Source organism: Lontra canadensis, unplaced genomic scaffold (assembly GCF_010015895.1).
Source record: "Lontra canadensis isolate GAN:19392208 unplaced genomic scaffold, GSC_riverotter_1.0 scaffold52, whole genome shotgun sequence".
In the NCBI taxonomy this organism is placed as follows: Eukaryota; Metazoa; Chordata; class Mammalia; order Carnivora; family Mustelidae; genus Lontra; species Lontra canadensis.
Window position 1 is genome coordinate 8,276,741 of NW_022631046.1, and position 17,015 is coordinate 8,293,755.

General features: G+C 40.4%; 1 protein-coding gene across 1 annotated transcript in view; it reads right to left on the bottom strand.

Moving 5' to 3' along the window:
- Positions 1-16,861, bottom strand: part of UBE2N (ubiquitin conjugating enzyme E2 N) — a 35,385-nt gene extending 18,524 nt beyond the window's left edge. The window contains exon 1 of the mRNA XM_032874218.1: positions 16,720-16,861. Within this exon, the coding sequence (XP_032730109.1) occupies positions 16,720-16,749 (30 nt within the window). The 5' untranslated portion in view covers positions 16,750-16,861. The remainder of the gene's footprint in view (positions 1-16,719) is intronic.
- Positions 16,862-17,015: the final 154 nt, after the last annotated feature.

Sequence of the window (17,015 nt, forward strand, 5' to 3'; positions counted from 1 at the left end):
GATCAAGCCCGGCACCGGGGCTCTCTGCTCAGCGGGGAGCCTGCTTCCTCCTCTCTCTCTGCCTGCCTCTCTGCCTACCTGTGATCTCTGTCTGTCAAATAAATAAATAAAATCTTTAAAAAAAGAAAACCTCAAGACATTCATAAATGGCAAAACCCCGGGCAGGACTTTTTCAGAAGCTAATGAATTAGAAAGCTAGATAAATTTAGCTAGAACTTCAAGGTGTAGGGATGACACAAGAATTAATCCTTAAAACTGACCTGGATGTTCACGTACGTTGTTTCAGTTAAGCCTCAGATCCACCTCCGGAAAGGTAACACAAGTGGCAGAACACCTGGACTAGTGGACTAGACGCTCACTGCAGTCAAGGGCTCTTTTATACTTAACGAGCTGGTACCTGGACTCCTCAGTCTCCAGCAGTGCTTTACATCAATACGCTCCCGTTAGGTCAGTGACGGAGTTGTAACTGTAAGGTGTATCTGAGCTAAAAATTGAAAATGTTTCTTAATTTGTTCTAATAGTATATGAAGAAGTGTCCTCAGAGTTGAGGCAGTCACCAAGGATAGGGGCAAGAGTGAACCCCCAAGGTACCACTTGCCTGGATCCTCTGGCACTTTCTCTAAGCCTACTTTCTTCTCTAACACCCTAGTTTGAATACACACAGTTCTTGTCTGTCCTGAGATTTGAGCACTGGTTCAAAAAAGAGGGAGGAAAATTCAAATCATTTGGAACAAAGGAATTTATATGTTACTTACTTTAAAAAAAAAAAAATCGTGACAAATGGTGTGTATGGGGGGGAGCGGTTCCCTTACCCTAAGCCTAGTCAAAACAAAAACATTTTTAAAAGATCTCAAAATCCCTAATTCTGCAGGACTGAAGTCAAGCCCAACACTGCCACATCTTCAGGGCTTTTTGCTCTTCCCTATCTATCATGGGCTGAGCTAGGTCAGGCAGCTTTCTCTCTCTGAAACCTCTACACCGGGAAATTTGTATCTGTGTCACAAGGAAGGTAATGGTCTCTCACTTATCCTTCTATACTTTGTAATTCCGGAGGTGGGACTCTGCAAACCACACTGCCGCTTTGCCAGGGACTGAGCACTAAACTCTGCAGATGAGAAGCGCTGAAGGGGAACTACAAGAGAGATCTTGCCTATTCGAGGTTTCTTGTCTGTCTGAGGTGCCTGTGAGCATCACCCAACAGCCTGCAGCACATTCACTCAATCTGCAGTTTACCCCACACTGACAGCACCAGCTTAAATCGCCATGTGTGCCTGCAGAGAGGGTGGGACTCCCTTGAGTTCTGCATCCCCGATGGGGCTCTGCATCCCAAGTTCCTCAATTTTAATAACCTCTATCTTTTCTCTGTTTTCTTCCCAAACCTGGAAGTGGTAGCTGCTTCCTATTCTACCTCCACAATACTTTAAAGATCTCTTTTCACCCTTTCAGTCACCCACCAAACAACTTTATATATGTGACAGCTCCCAAATGTTCACAGAATTGCCACAGTAAGGACAAGCCTAGCTGCTACTAGTACTAGTACCAGAAGCTAGTGCTACCCCAAACCTCACTGCCCTTCACTCTGCAAAGGATAAAAGGACAGCTGGGAAGGAGAAGGGCAGTTATGCCAGTTAAGGAAATGCCAAACCCAGAAGGTGCCCATGCATGCACCTCAGGTCCCTAGATGTCTGGGAATCTTTCCACTTGAACAAGTAGAAGGCACAATGCCCATATCTAGCAACTAAAATCAAATAATCAAATTCAGGATTCAAAGGGTGGCTTACTCAAAAACAGTAATTCAAAAAGATATATACATCCCTATGTTTACTGCAGCATTAAATAAAATAGCCAAGATATGAAAGCAACCCAAGTGTCCATCAACAGATGAATGGATAGAGAATATGGCGTGTGTCTGTGTGTGTGTATGTACTGGAATACTACTCAGTTACAAAAAAAGGATGAGATCTTGCCATTTGAGACAACATGGATCAACCTAAAGGGCATAATGTTAAGTGAAATCAGACAAATACCATATAATTTCACTCATGTGGAATTTAAAAAGCAAAACAAAAAGCAGAAACAGACCCATAAATACAAGAATAAAGTGATGGGGATGAGCAAAATGGGTGAAGAGGAATGGGAAATATAGGCTTCCAGTTATGGAATGAGTCAGTCATGGGAATAAAAGGTACAGCATAGCGAATATAGTCAACAGTACTATAATAATGCTAGCTCTTGTGAGCATAGCATAAGCTATAAACCTGTCCAATTCACTATGTTGTGACATCTGAAACTAATATAACACACTGTCAAAAATACTTCCATTTTTTTAAAAAGTGGTTTTACTGGTATTCATATATAAGTTTCACAGGTATCAGGACCAACACTATGCCAACTGAGATCCACCCTTCCTCACTTTACAATGCAGCAGACTACAGCTAGATGCTCTTCAGAGAACTATTTGATAATATGCTCACATTCCAAGTGTGAATGACCCAAAGAGAATTTCATAATCTGGGAAGATTTTTGAGATTCCCAACCACCTTCTCCCAAACTAACTTCTCCCAAACCAACTTCTCCCAAACCGCACTTCTCCAGTACCCCTGACAGAAGATACAGGGTCCAGCAATTTTGCACACAGCTTAGGTAATACTTTGAGGCAACACTTTCACATACATGGGAGTCAAATGATTCTAAAGAGAAAGGTAACCAACAGAAAACACGATTAAGGAAGGGGACAATCCCTGGGATCTCCCTGCCTGAAGATACAAATATCCCTTCTCAATCCTTCTCACTCCCATGATAAAGCTTTCTTCAGAGATAAGAATAAGGCTCTTGATATTGAGGGGAATGGGTAACATTTCTATACTTTGCAACTAATCACATTTTTTCAAGATATTTCAATTTTCTAACAGAAGCTGTATCACTGACTTTATGATATAAAAGTGGCTCATATATACCAACCAGAAAGAATTATTTTTTTCAGTCTGCCATACACAGAGGAACTGTCTATACAATCAGTATAAAGAACAAAGCAGATATTCAACATACTAATACTTGTAACCTTTAAGAAACTAACATACATAAATCATAACCATAATTGGCCTGATGATTCAACTCAAGAAATAAAGCAACATTTTGGAGTGTGTGTGTGTGTGTGCGCGCGCGTGTGCACATGGGCGCACACTCTAAAAGTATTAAAACTGCTGTAACTTGATTACTCCTAAGAGAGAACATATGCTAGTTTTACTTTCTTTTTTCATTGACAGGAGACCTAAATAGCTGCATTTTTTAATACACACCTGTGGCGCACAGGTATCAAAAGCCTGCTCACCGACTAGGACTGGGATCTTGGTTGTCAGGGTCCTGCTGCATCCTATCACAGGAAAATATGCTAAAGTAACCCTTAAAATGAAGGAAGCCAGCACTGGAATTCTCCAACACCTTTGTTTATAGCCCCGTTATGGTTAATCCACTATTATCAATTAAGCAGTAGAAAACACAAAGGCTAGTACATATGTGCGTGTGAACCATCAGAGCAAGGGTCTATAGACTTTTTTAAAGTATATATGGTACTCAAAACTTTGACCCAGGCAGTGCCAAATATTTTATTTTCCAACAGTTACAAAGAGCAAATTAAAATATTTCTTCATCTGCTTTAAAAAATTAGGAAATCCTGCCATTCACAACAAGGAAATTATGCTAAGTAAGCCAAACACAGAAAGACAAATATGCATGATCTCACTTATGCATGGAATCTTTAAAAACAAACAAACAAACAAAGTAGAACACTGTTAGGTGGAGGAAAAGGTAAGATACTGATCAAAAAGTAAAATCTTTCAGTTATACGTTATACAGTTACACATTCTGTATACCTGATGTAGCAGATGTGAAAGTTAATAATAATACCACAGACTTATGTTACTGCCCATATTTCATATGTGACAGTTAATAATAATACCACAAACTTTTATCTGTTACTTTCCATTGTGATTTTTTTTTGTTGCAAGGACACTTCAGATCTACTCAGCAAGTTCTAAGTATGCATGCTCCCTCTCTTTCTGGCCCTCCCTACCTTGTGAGCCCCTTCATGCTCTCTCTCTCTCTCTCTCAAAGGTGTGCTCCCTCTCTCAAATAAAATTAAAAAAAAAAAAAAAGCAAATTACTTAAATTTTATCCCTGATTTTCTTTTCATGGAACCTGTAAAATAACAGAAAATAGTAGTTCTAATTCTAAACCACCACCTATTTGTTATTAAGAACATAAACAAGAGGGGCACCTGGGTGGCTCAGTAGGTTGGGCATCTGCCTTCACCTCAGGTCATGATCTCAGGGTCCTAGGATCAATCCTGTGTTGGGCTCCTTGCTCAGCGGGGAGTCTGCTTCTCCCTCTCCCCTGGCTCGTGCACTCTCTTGTTCTTTCTCCCTCTCAAATTAATTAATTAATTAAATATTAAAAAGAGAAAAAAAGAACATAAACAAGATGACTACTGTCAAGATTTTCGCAGGAGAGTAGAGGAAACAAATCCAAAACACAGAATGCTGGACCATCATGTTTGAAGAGGGCTGCTTCCCTGCAAACATGGCATAATTCGGAAGTTGGAAAATACATCATTTTGGCTGGTAAGCAGTATCACTATCAGAAGTTATATAAGAAATGGGAAATGGGTGCCTGGGTGGCTCAGTGGGTTAAGCCTCTGCCTTCAGCTCAGGTCATTATCTCAGGGTCCTGGGATCGAGCCCCACATGGGCTCTCTGCTCACTGCTCAGCAGGGAGCCTGCTTCCCCCTCTCTCTCTGCCTGCCTCTCTGCCTACTTGTGGTGTCTCTCTCTCTCTGTCAAATAAATAAAATCTTAAAAAAAAAAAAAGAAAGAAAGAAATAGGAAACAGGAAGAGATGTCAATGAAATAAGATGAAAAGAACAGCTTGTATGCCAAGTTTTAAAAGTCTGAACCTTACCCTATATACAGTGGAGCGCCACATGATCACATCAATGTTTTAGAATAATGTGATGGATGGGGAGAGAGGGATACAGGTGGGCAGTAAGTGAAGACAGAGATGAGTTCTGAGATTATTGCAAAATCAATCAGGAGAGGATGAGTAAGGGCCCAGATACAAAGACAACTGGAAGGAGAAGACGGGAATGGGTTAAGAAAAGTCAGAAACATTCCTGAGGCTGAATCCATCCTGGGCTTACTAGCAAACTCAATGTGGAAGAGAAACACTGGGAGGGAAGAGGAGGAATAAATCTCAGACAACTGGGTTAATGTTGACATAACAAGGAAGAAACACTAAAAGTGTTGACACACATGAGGGGAGATAGCAAAATACATTCTATTGTTAAAAAAAAAAAAGTTGATTTAAAAATGTCAGTAAGACATCTAAGTGAAGAAAAAAAGAGGCATTTGGAGACCTGAAATTCAGCACTAAATTTTGGAATCACTGATCAATGTGGACCAAAACCAGGTAAAAGTAAATAAAGGTGTTCATAAGACTATATAATGAGAAAAGGCTCAAGGTCTGAACCTCAGGACATAATATACATTTAAAGGTTTTGAAACTGTCAAAGCTGATAGGATACAGGCCTACCTACCAGTTATACTGGAAAACTATACATTTATTTTAGAATACTGCTAACTACTCCAGCCTTTGTGGGTTTTGTTATTTGGTTTTTGGTTTTTTTAAATTGCTTAAGAGCCAGTTTAAAAGCCAAAAGGGAAAATCAGTTCCAAGATTATGCGACATGGGTTTTTTTCTCACTGTTCCAAATTCTGCCCAAAGGGATCATATAATCATCGAGTTTTCAAATACAAATTAGAAATAACTGAGGCCCAGGGTAAGTGAGTGACTTGGCCAAGGTCACAAAGTTTCTTAATCTTTGAGATAAGAATAAAAGTCAGGGCTGATCCTTAACATTATTCACCAGCATTAGCTTAATTTTCTCAGTGTCTAGCAATCAAGTCTAATCTTCAAAGATAAAGATTTACTACCACGAGGGGGGAAAAAAAAAAAAAAGATTTACTACCACTGACTTTTTTTTTTTTTTTTAAATAATGGCTCACAAGGCTGAAGAATATTTCTTAAATGTTCTAAAGCAAAGTAGGTTTCAAATATAACTAGTTTTGGGGAACCAATACAGATTATTTACCTTATAAAAGTACCACTATGCTTCAGCACTGTCATTTCTTAGAAGTTATTTACTCAGAAAACTTCAGCTAAGAAATTTTAAAGGGAATGAAGTACCAATACATGCTAAAATGTGAACCTTGAAAACACACTAAGTGAAAGACGCCAGACACAAAAGTCATGTATTATATGATTACATTTATAAGAAAAATCCCAAACAGACAAAACCAGAGAGACAGAAAAATAAGCAGTTCTCAAGGGTTGAGGAACTAAGAGGGTGGACAGTGACTACTAATGGGTATAGGATTTCTTTTCGGGATGATGAAAATGTACTGGAATTATAGTGGTGATGGCTGCACAACTTTGTAAACTTTTAAAACCCACTGAACTGTACATTTTAAATAGATGAATCTTATGGTATATGATTTATATTTCAAAAAAATAAATGAAGCATTTAGGTTTTCCTTCCATATTCAGTAAGATGTTAGCCACTTTATGAACAGAAGACCGAAATAGCAAAAGAAAATGAAGGGGAAAAATCATATTACTTAATTATTTGGGTATATAATATACTTAGTGTATTAACTGAATTTTCAAAATGAAGACCCATTCATAAACTACATTTTGGAAGAAAAAAAAAAACTTTTTTAAATTAAGACTGCCTTTAAAGTGCCTATGGTCCAAGCAAAGAAGTGCTGACTCATGTTACAGCTTTAGCACTGCTCAAGTATCTTCTTGGAGTTGATATGTGTAACCTGGAATGACATCCTACTCCCAACTCCCCACCCCCGACACCTCACTTTTCTACTCACCCTTCAAAATTTAGCTCAAAAATCTAAAAATCTCTAAAAATCTCTCTCCCTAAACCAATCTTGATGGGTCTCCCCATCCTGGACTGTCTGTCATGTCTTCAGTGTTCCCACTGATGCCTTTGCTCTCTATGTATGAGAAGGTACTGGCTATGTGATTTCTTTATTAATTATTTTTATTAACATACAATGAAAGACGAATAGCTGCTCTTTAGTTCCTTCTCACCCAAACCCCAAACTTCTCCAAGTAAAAGGATCCAGGAGGGCAAGAGAGGAATATATCACCCCAGACCAAAGTCATCCCATCTTAAGTGAAACTATTACTAAATAGGGACTCACTTGTGCAAAAGCCTCTAATTCAACTATAAATAAAGAGACTTTGATGAAAAACACGAAAGCTGGGACACCTGGGTGGCTCAGTGGGTTAAGCCTCTGCCTTCAGCTCGGGTCATGATCCCAGGATCCTGGGATGGAGCACCACATCGGGCTCTCTGCTCAGTGGGGAGCCTGCTTCTCTCTCTCTGCCTGCCTCTCTGCCTACTTGTGATCTCTGTCAAATAAATAAATAAATAAAAACACGAAAGCTAAGCACTTAGATCTTGCAATGAACATGTTTTTCCACTTCATTTGCCCAAATGATAAAATATAAAATACAAACACTGCCACTTATTATCCAGGGGCAGAGAAGCTCTGGTGCATTTCATCTACAGCACCTGTGATGCATAGATTTAGATTGCCTAAGTTCGTATCACAGCTCCACCAACCACTTAACCCCTCTGTGCAGGTTTCCGTATCTGTAATTCAGGGTTTAAACTAATATTCATATCATGGGCCTGCTGTTAGAATTAAGTAAATTAATGCATGTAACATGCTTAGAACAGTATCTAGCACATAGTAAGTGTTCAATAAAAGAGGTCTGTCTTACACAGTAAAAACTGTATGACCAATCTCACTTCAGAACAGTTGTCACACTACACTCTGGTGAATGATTCATACACTAAGTCTGAACTTAACAATTCAAAATTCTTCGCCAACAGCTGATTCCAACTCACTAAACTTAGTAATTAGACACTAATACTTCTTAATGGGACCCTAAAAATTACTTAAGACACTATCCATCACACATACTAGATTCCTGGAATATGGTATACTTTTGTGTACTCCTCTTCTGCTTTTTCTCCTTCCATCTTTCAAACCTGCTATTCCATCTACCCAAAACTCACTCTCCCTCCTTCAACTTTACCTTTTAAAGATTTTATGTATTTATTTGACAGAGAAGAGAAAGAACACAAGCAGGGGGAGTAGAAGAAGATGCAGGCTCCCCATGGAGCAGGGACCCCAATGCCAGGCTCCATTCCAGGACCCTGGAATTGTGACCTGAGTCAAAGGCAGACACTTAACCAAATGAGCCACCCAGGCACCCCTCCCTCCTTCAACTTTAAAAACATTCTCTTGGAGTGCCCGAGTGCCTCAGTAGGTTAAGCATCTGCCTTCAGCTCAGGTCATGATCCCAGGGTCCTGGGTTCAAGCCCCGCATCAGGCTCTCTGCACAGCAGGGAGCCTGCTTCCCACCCCCCCTCCACCACCGCCTGCCACTCTGCCTACTTGTGATCTCTCTCTCTCTGTGTCAAATAAATAAATAAAATTTTTAAAAAATTCTTTCATCCTTACTTTCCTTCATCCTCAGTCTATGGTAAATCCCATGTGTATCTTTTCTCATAACACACCTCAATTTAATTTCTTGTTTCATGACTGAGTTTTCCATTAGATAGTGATGCATTCATTTTTTTATTCACCTGGCTTAGTGCTAAATACATATTATGCATCCAGTAAATGTCCATTTATCTGAACTGAAAATGTCTCAAGAATGGATTAAAAAAAAAAAAAAGAAGGGATATTAAAAAGGCAGAAAAATCACAATTTCACAGAAGAATGAAATTTGGCCTTGGGCTCTTACTAGCTGAGTACATCATCTGTGTCCCTGCCCTATAGTAAGAGGGGAAGGGGATGGTAATTCCAATTGTGATAAGAACACAAAGACTTTATGGGAATAACATTTTCCTTAGTATAAATTATTTTTAAAAATCTTCAAAAGTTGTAAATAAAGGCACCCATAGTCTCAAGACACAAAGATAACAACTGTTATACTTCTTTCTAGTATTTTCCTGACTACAATGCCTTTAGTCACTAGACTGTAAAGACTTTGAAAATAAAAACAGATTTGCCCAAAACAGACCAAATTACTGATAGAGACATAATGAAAACTAAGGGAGTTTGGAAATCTGAACAGATTAGCCAAAAAGCAAAATATGTCAACATTAGATTCTGAAAACAATATCTAAAAGCACTTAAGAGCCCTTAGCTAGATCACTCAGCAGGGCATGTGACTCTTTGATCTCAAGGTCGTGAGTTCCAGCTCCACAAGCCCCATGTTGGGTACAGAGATTATTTATCAATAAATAAAATAAAATCATTTAAATTATAGCTAAATCCTAATCAGTTAGAAATATCTGAGTTGTAGGCCAAATCAGAATAATAAAAATTTTGATTTTTATGTATCCCTAGGTACCCTTAAGGGATTCTAGAATAGCTACAACCAGGATTTAAAAAAAAAAACAAAATACCCTGAATAGTGTGATATCTATTAGTGTTATACCTCTAAGCTATATCACACTACAGCTCTTAAAAAAGAATAGCTAATAGAGAAGTCTCTCTATTGATTCTGAGGGCTCTTTACCAGTTATCTAGTTCTTTCAATTATACAATAATGGTTTCTGCTACCAGAGATGCTAGCGCCAGTTTTCAGACTATGGTGATCCTACATCCTATCTAATCCACAAATTAAAGATAACTACTTAGCATTTAAAAACAAAACAAAAAATACTTCATGTAGGAAACATTTTTAGAAGTTGCTAAGATTTCAGGAGAAGTTAACTAATTCCTTATTACTCCATCTCCTAATTTACATATCCATGCTGATGTCCTTCATATACATTTGCAAAGAAAATTTCAACTGTGTAATAAAATACCAGTCCAACACATCTTTCATACAAAGGAATATTTCTTGATATAAAATTACTACACATAGTATGCCTTTCAGATCTATTTTGTTTTTATAAAGTAAAATTATATAAAAATTAGGCAGCTACATCAAAATTGATGACTACAATTGTAATGCCCAAAACCCCTAGTGGGTGGTCTCCTCATTCCCCTGTTTCTGATTATTTATTTCTCTAATGCATACACATTCATAAGTCACAATAACAGATTTAAATGTATGTTCACAATCCGTACTACCTGAATCTGTAGTACAACTTAATTGCTTCTTAAAACCATTTACACTCAAGTAAACCATCCTATGGGATATAGGGAAAAAAGCAAAGTTACCAACTTTCAGCAGAATCCTAGTCATCTAACTTCTCTGGCCTACAAACTCATCAGAGAAGGAAAACGATGGGCATCCTCTTAGGTAAAACTCTATAGCTATAAGTGGTCAAACTGTGAAAAAAGTTTAGAACTTCCACAAAGCAAAAGCATAGTATTTCTGATGTCATAATTACTTAGCATGGTAGACAAAAGTGCGAGCTATTTTGACAAAACTCAATTTCTATTGTGAAAGTCAATCAACCTCGACAAAAGAAAATGCTTGAAATAGAGAAGCTTAAAAAGTAACACTCAACTGCTATTTTTAATTTACTTTCAATTAAGCCCACATTTCATAATCAAAACAACAGGCAGTAAATTAAAAAGTATCCTTACAACCTGAAAATTTAATCACTACCAAAAGCAGTCCAGGGATTCTTAACTTGGAATCCACCGAGACCAAGAAGATTCACAAATAAGCTTGTCAAGAACCTGAAACCCAAGAAATCATATACAAAAAATATGGTTTATTATCCTAGAATGGTCAAAAAAAAATTTTTTTTTAAGATTTTATTTATTTATCTGTCAGAGAGAGAGAGAGAGAGAGCGTGCACAAGCAGACAGAGTGGCAGGCAGGGGAGAGAGAGAAGCAAGCTCCCCAAAGAGCAAGGAGCCCGATGCAGAACTCAATCCCAGGACCCTGTGATCATGAACTGAGCCAAAGGGAGCAGCTTAACTGACTGAGCCACCCAGGCATCCCGGTCAAAAATTTTTTTAAAAAGATTTATTTATTGAGAGAGAAACAGACCATGAAGGGAGGGAGGGGGAGAGAGAGAGACAGAATGTCAAGCAGACTCCCCACTGAGCACAGAGCTGGCAGCAGGGCTTGATCTCAGAACCCTAAGATCATGACCTGAGCCAAGATCGAGTCAGCCGCTTAACCAACTGAGCCATCCAGGTGCCCCTGAAAATTCTTAACAGAAAATTCTTAAACTGGGACAACCAAAAGAGCCAAGCACCATACTGTTTCTGGTCAAGATTTTACTGTAAGAGTTTATCAGTTTCCTAAGGATGTTTTAATTACATATAACAAGTCCATCCTCATCATGTTAGACTTTCATGCCTTTTTTTAAATGGAAAAAAAAATTATCAGTCAGACTTTGAAGGCTCAAAAACAGGGCCAGTTATCTGACTTTTCTCACTAAAAACTACCATATGTACTAGAACAGATATCAAATGAATGGCTTTTAAATAGTGATAGGAAAAAAGAAATATCTGTATTTTTAAGAATCAAAATTATTAAAGTAAAAAGTATATAGAACTCAAGTTCAATGCAGAGTCAGACCATATTAAGTTTTTAAGAATCTGACTAAACCTCACCAAACAGAAAAATAAATTCTAGGAAAGACTGGTGAAAATCTAATCTGAATAGGTTGGTTTGCCAGGTTTTAATCAAATAAGTCAACTCCTTGAGTAAGTTAACTACTATTCTTTAGGCTGTATTTTACCATCTTTGTGATTAACTTTGAGAAGACTAAGGCCATAATTACAGATCTGATTTATCTGCTCCCAAAGTAACTCTATTTCTTTATGAGGAACAGATTAGGAAGGATCTCTTATTTTAGTTATCTTTTTTTTTTTTAATGGGGGGTGGGGGAGGATGAACAAGTCAAGCCGGGAGGAGGGTCAGAGAAAGAGAGGGAGAAGCAGACTCTGTTGAGCAGGAAGCCCGATGGGGGGGCTTGATCCCAAGACCCTGAGATCACGACCTGAGCCGAAGGCAGACATTTAACCGACTGAGCCACCCAGGCACCCCTAGTAATCTTTTAACTTGCATGATTTTAAGCTGTAACTGCTCAGTCACTTTTAAAGACTAAAAAGAGCTCTGGCCGAGGAGAAGAGAGAAAAAAGCAAATTCTTAAAGTTCTCAGTAAAACACAGAACTGTCAAAATTCAGTATAATTCACCATGTGTGTAAAATACTACTAACTGTAGGACTACATTAATCACAGCACTGTTTGCACAGCAAATTTTGGAGATAATCTAAAAGTCAGCAATAAGCAATCAGTTAAATTAAGGTCTAATAGCACAGTTTCACAAAGAACCCCTCTAAAAAAATGAGTCACCTCAAAGATAAAATGGGGGAGGAGATTAAGGTATCTGCATTGGGAGGAGGGGACTAGGCCTAATACATACATACTAAATCTCTCTGGTCTTTCTGGAAGAATACACAATAAAAATAATGATTGTCTGGCAGGCACCTGGAATGCTGAAGGGCAGATGAGAGAGTAACTTTCTCTATGTACCCAGTAGAACCTTTCAAACGCTGCACTCGGGTACTTCCTATTAGACAAAATAAAAAACTGATTTATTTTTTAGCGAATTAGAGATTAACTTCTAGCTCAGAAATTAACTTTTAGCTCAATGATTTAGACAGAATCTAAGCAATAACAATATCAAATTATGATACAGAATAACTCTGCTAAAAACTTTCTTCCAGAGATTGAAGCACACTCATTCATTCATTATTTCAGTGCCCATTACATCCTCTGGGTATTAGAGCAATGCCCAAGTCATCTAAGAATCCCTGCTTTTGTGGAGCTTTAGTAGGAGCAGAGATAAAGAGTAAATAATGTAACTTCAAATACTTTTAAATGCTACAGAAAGAAGAGGAGGAAATATGGGAATGAAGAAGAACTATAAGGGAGGGGAAGAGGAAAACTGTTTTGGGATAACTGAGGTAGACTTCTCTGAGGATGACGTGTGAGCCAAGAACTAAACGATATGCCAAAACAAGCAATGCAGTAAACAGAAGGAAAGCCCTGTCACTGGAACAAACTTAGCCTCTTATTCTTCAGACAGAGCAAAGCAACAATGTGGTTGCAGAAGAGTGACCCAAGGACAGACATGCAGGAGATGACCACAGAGGCAAGCAGATTCAAGGAAGGCCTTGTAACTACAGGAGAAAAAGTCAAGATTGTATTCTAAGTGTGATGGAGAACCTTTGTACAGTTCATGGGAGTGACATGATCTGTATTTTTAAAAAGTAACACTAGCTGCTGCTTAGGAGCAGCTGTATTAGGAGACTGCTGTATTAGGAGACTAATACAGTAGGCTAGGCAACAAATGATGGAACTGAAGAGTGGTTTCAGAGAGACAGGTAAATGTTGCTGATTAAGGATATATTTTGAAAGCTGACGCCCTAGGGGATTTGCTAGTGGATTGTATATGGGAATCTGAGTGAGACAGTAAATGAGTGAATAGAAATTCAAAAAAATCATTTTATATTTGTATAGTTATTCATAGTTATCAAAGTATATTTACACACATTGTCATTTCATAACAAGAAGCAGGGAAAGGTCACACCTGGCCAAGATCTGAGTTCTGTCCCTTGCCAGTTTTAAGAATTTAGGAAAGTCATCTGAATGGGTTTCTAGACTATGTAAGGTAGTCTACTTCACAAGATCAAGAGCTACAAGTATCAAATGATGTAAGACTTTCATAAAGGCAGGAGCACCTGGCTGGCTCTGTCGGTAGAGTATGCAATTCTTGATGTCGGGGTTGTGGATTCAAGTCCCACACTGGGTGTAGAGATTACTTAAAAATAAAACCTTGGGCGCCTGGGTGGCTCAGTGGGTTAAAGCGTCTGCCTTTGGCTCAGGTCATGATCCCAGGGTCCTGGGATCAAGCCCCCCATTGGGCTCTCTGCTCAGCAAGGAGTCTGCTTCCTCCTCTCTCTCTCTGCCTGCCTCTCTGCCTACTTGTGATCTCTCTCTGTGTCAAATAAAATAAAACTGTTAAAAAAAATAAAAATAAAACCTTAAGGGGCACCTGGGTGGCTTGGTGGGTTAAGCCTCTGCCTTCAGCTCAGGTCATGATCTCAGGGTCCTGGGATCAAGGCTCAGATTGGGCTCTCTGCACAGCAGGGAGCCTGCTTCCCCCTCTCTCTGCCTGCCTCTCTGCCTACTTGTGATCTCTGTCGAATAAACAAATAAAAATCTTTAAAAAATAAAAAATAAAGCCTTAAAAAATTTTTCTGCAAATGCAAATAATGACCAGTTGGCAGTGAACAGCATCCTATCAATAGCTGTCCAATGAAAGAGGTGTGTTCGTTCAATTCAGGACAGCACAGCTGCCTACCCAGCACCACCACCACCACCTATTCCAAAAAAAAATTTGATTAAAAAACAAACATTTTGGGTGGGTTGCTCAGTCAGTTGAACGTCCAACTCTTGGTTTCGGCTCAGGTGATCTTTTGGGTCTTAGGAACCAGCCCAGCCTGGGACTCCGTACTCTGTGGGGAAATTGCCTGAGAGTCTCTCCCTCTGTCCCTCCCCACCCCCACTCAATCCACACACATTCTCTCAAATAATCTTTAAAAAATTTTTTTTCACGGATTATGGGAAAATATACATAATTCAAGAATAGCACTAGAAAACACATTATAGTCTTGTAATATTTCCTAGGGACTGGAGAAAACAGTTAACTTAAGTATAAACATTAAAGTAAAACCACCTAACTTTTCCAAGATAAAACCCAAATGAAGTCTCCTTTTTATCAAAGAAGTGCTATCAACAATATACTGTAAAATTAAGACCATATTTACAAATTATCACTGTCTTGGTTAAAATACTAAAATGAAATACCTAGTGTAAACTAAATTGTGTGCCAAAACTGAATTATGAGGACTTCAAATCACTGCCATGAAACATTTCTGTAGCTTTACTAAACAAAGTTTCACAGGATTATTTGTTCATCCAAGGCTTTCATATTACTGCACATGATGTCCAGAATCAAGCAAAACTGGAAAAAATGTTAAACCTATTTCATTACGTATTTTGGAGAATTATTAAGAATGTCAATTTGTATTATGTGGTCAATAAATAACCTGAATACAGGAAACAAAAATTTGAAGACATCTGGTGTACGTCTAGAGCCCCCATGTCTCATTTTCAACTGAGGCTTCAATAAACATGACTGGGGTCATATGAGGAAAACCACATTGTAAGGACCATTCAACGCATACAGCAATTTAACTGCCTTGGACAAAGTCTGAGACAAATCCTTAATACAATAAATTTTGCACTATGAAAGTTCACATTAGACTGCAGCACGCAATGACAATCTACGCTACTTCTCTAATTTCTAAGAATTTCTACCTTATAAAAAGTCTTATTTCTCCAAATCACGCAACTCTAGGTCAGAGACATCTGCCCAACTCAAGTATATGTAAGCTGCAGAAAGCACGGCACAATACATCACCCATTAAAAGACCTTGGACTTTTATGCATCTCCCCCCAAACTTTAGAACAAGCTAGATTAAATACACGTTCACCAGGTTATATCAAGGAAATGATGCTGCAATTTAGTCACTTTAACTCGCTTATTAAGCAACACAGAGGTTCAACTAAAATCTTCATTAAAAACGACAAGAAATTTCAAGGTTCTGTTTTTATGTACTGCAAGAAATACCGCACGTCTGAGGACCTGATATTACATAAAAAATTTACAAAACCAGTATGTCCATTTTTCATAGTTCCACATATATTTGCCAAAGTATAGTACTCATAAAGAGCCGAGAACAGTTTAAACATTAAAGTGCATAAAATCGAGAAGCAAAGTATTTCACCAAGTCCCCCTAACATGCTCTGCCGCTCCCCCAATGTTGTGTTAAACTATTTCCTCTTGAGCAGAAACCGCTCTCAAAGAGTTTGCCAACCAGAGTAAAATCACTTCACACAGATAACGAGCGGAAACCTATTTAGAAGAGAGGAGATCACGAAAGCGAAGGCAGCAGGGAGCGCAGCCCCAAGTCTCCGGACCCCGGCAGCCTGCGGCGAACATGTGCCTACGGCGGCAGGACGCGCGGCCCTCCCGGAGCCGCCTCCCGGGGCTCAGGGCCCCGCCCGGCCTCACTCTCCTGGTTCATTCATTCTGAACCCGGGGCTTCCGCACCCCCGCGCTCACGCCCGGCCCGAGAGGAGGCTCCAGGGCCGAGGACCTACGACCGGCCACAACTCCCGCCCGGAGTCCGGGCCCCGCCGCGATTCGCGCGCGCCCGCGGCCTCCTCCCGGGTGGTCTGAGGCCGCGGAGGCCCGCGCGGGCCCGCGCCCAAGACTAAAGCCCCGCAACCCCGCGGCCCCACCCTCCGCCAGGGTGCAAGCCAGGCCTTCCCCGCCCGCTGGGCGGCCAACGGGAAGCCCCCGGTCCCCGCCGCCCCGTTGCCCCACCGCGGCCGGAAGTCTCTCCGGAGCCCCCTCCCCAGAGCCTGACTTCCCTAGCCGACACGGCCAGACCCTCTCCGCGCTGGCCTGGGGCCTCCCAACGCGGGCCGCGGGCCTGAGGAAGCGAGGAGCCGCGCCGCCGGGTCCGCCGAGCGGTCAAGAGCAGAGCGCAGAGCCGGGGGTTGGCCTGGGCGGTTACCTTGATAATCCTGCGGGGCAGCCCGGCCATCTTGTCAGATCCCGACTTCGGCCTCTGGTCTCGACTCTGGCTCCGCTCGCCTCACGCACGAGTGGAAGTCCAGAGCTCCACTTCCGGGGGACGTTGCCGCGCCCGCCGCCGCCGCCGCCGCCGCCGCCGCCGAGGCCCCTTGGGAAATGTAGTCCCTGCTCGGGCGCGGGCGGGCTTCTCTAGGACCTGGCCCCCTCCCCCGCCCCAGCCCCGGCCTGGGGTTGGCGGAAGTGACGAGCCCCAGCGGGGCAGGGACTTGAGGGAGG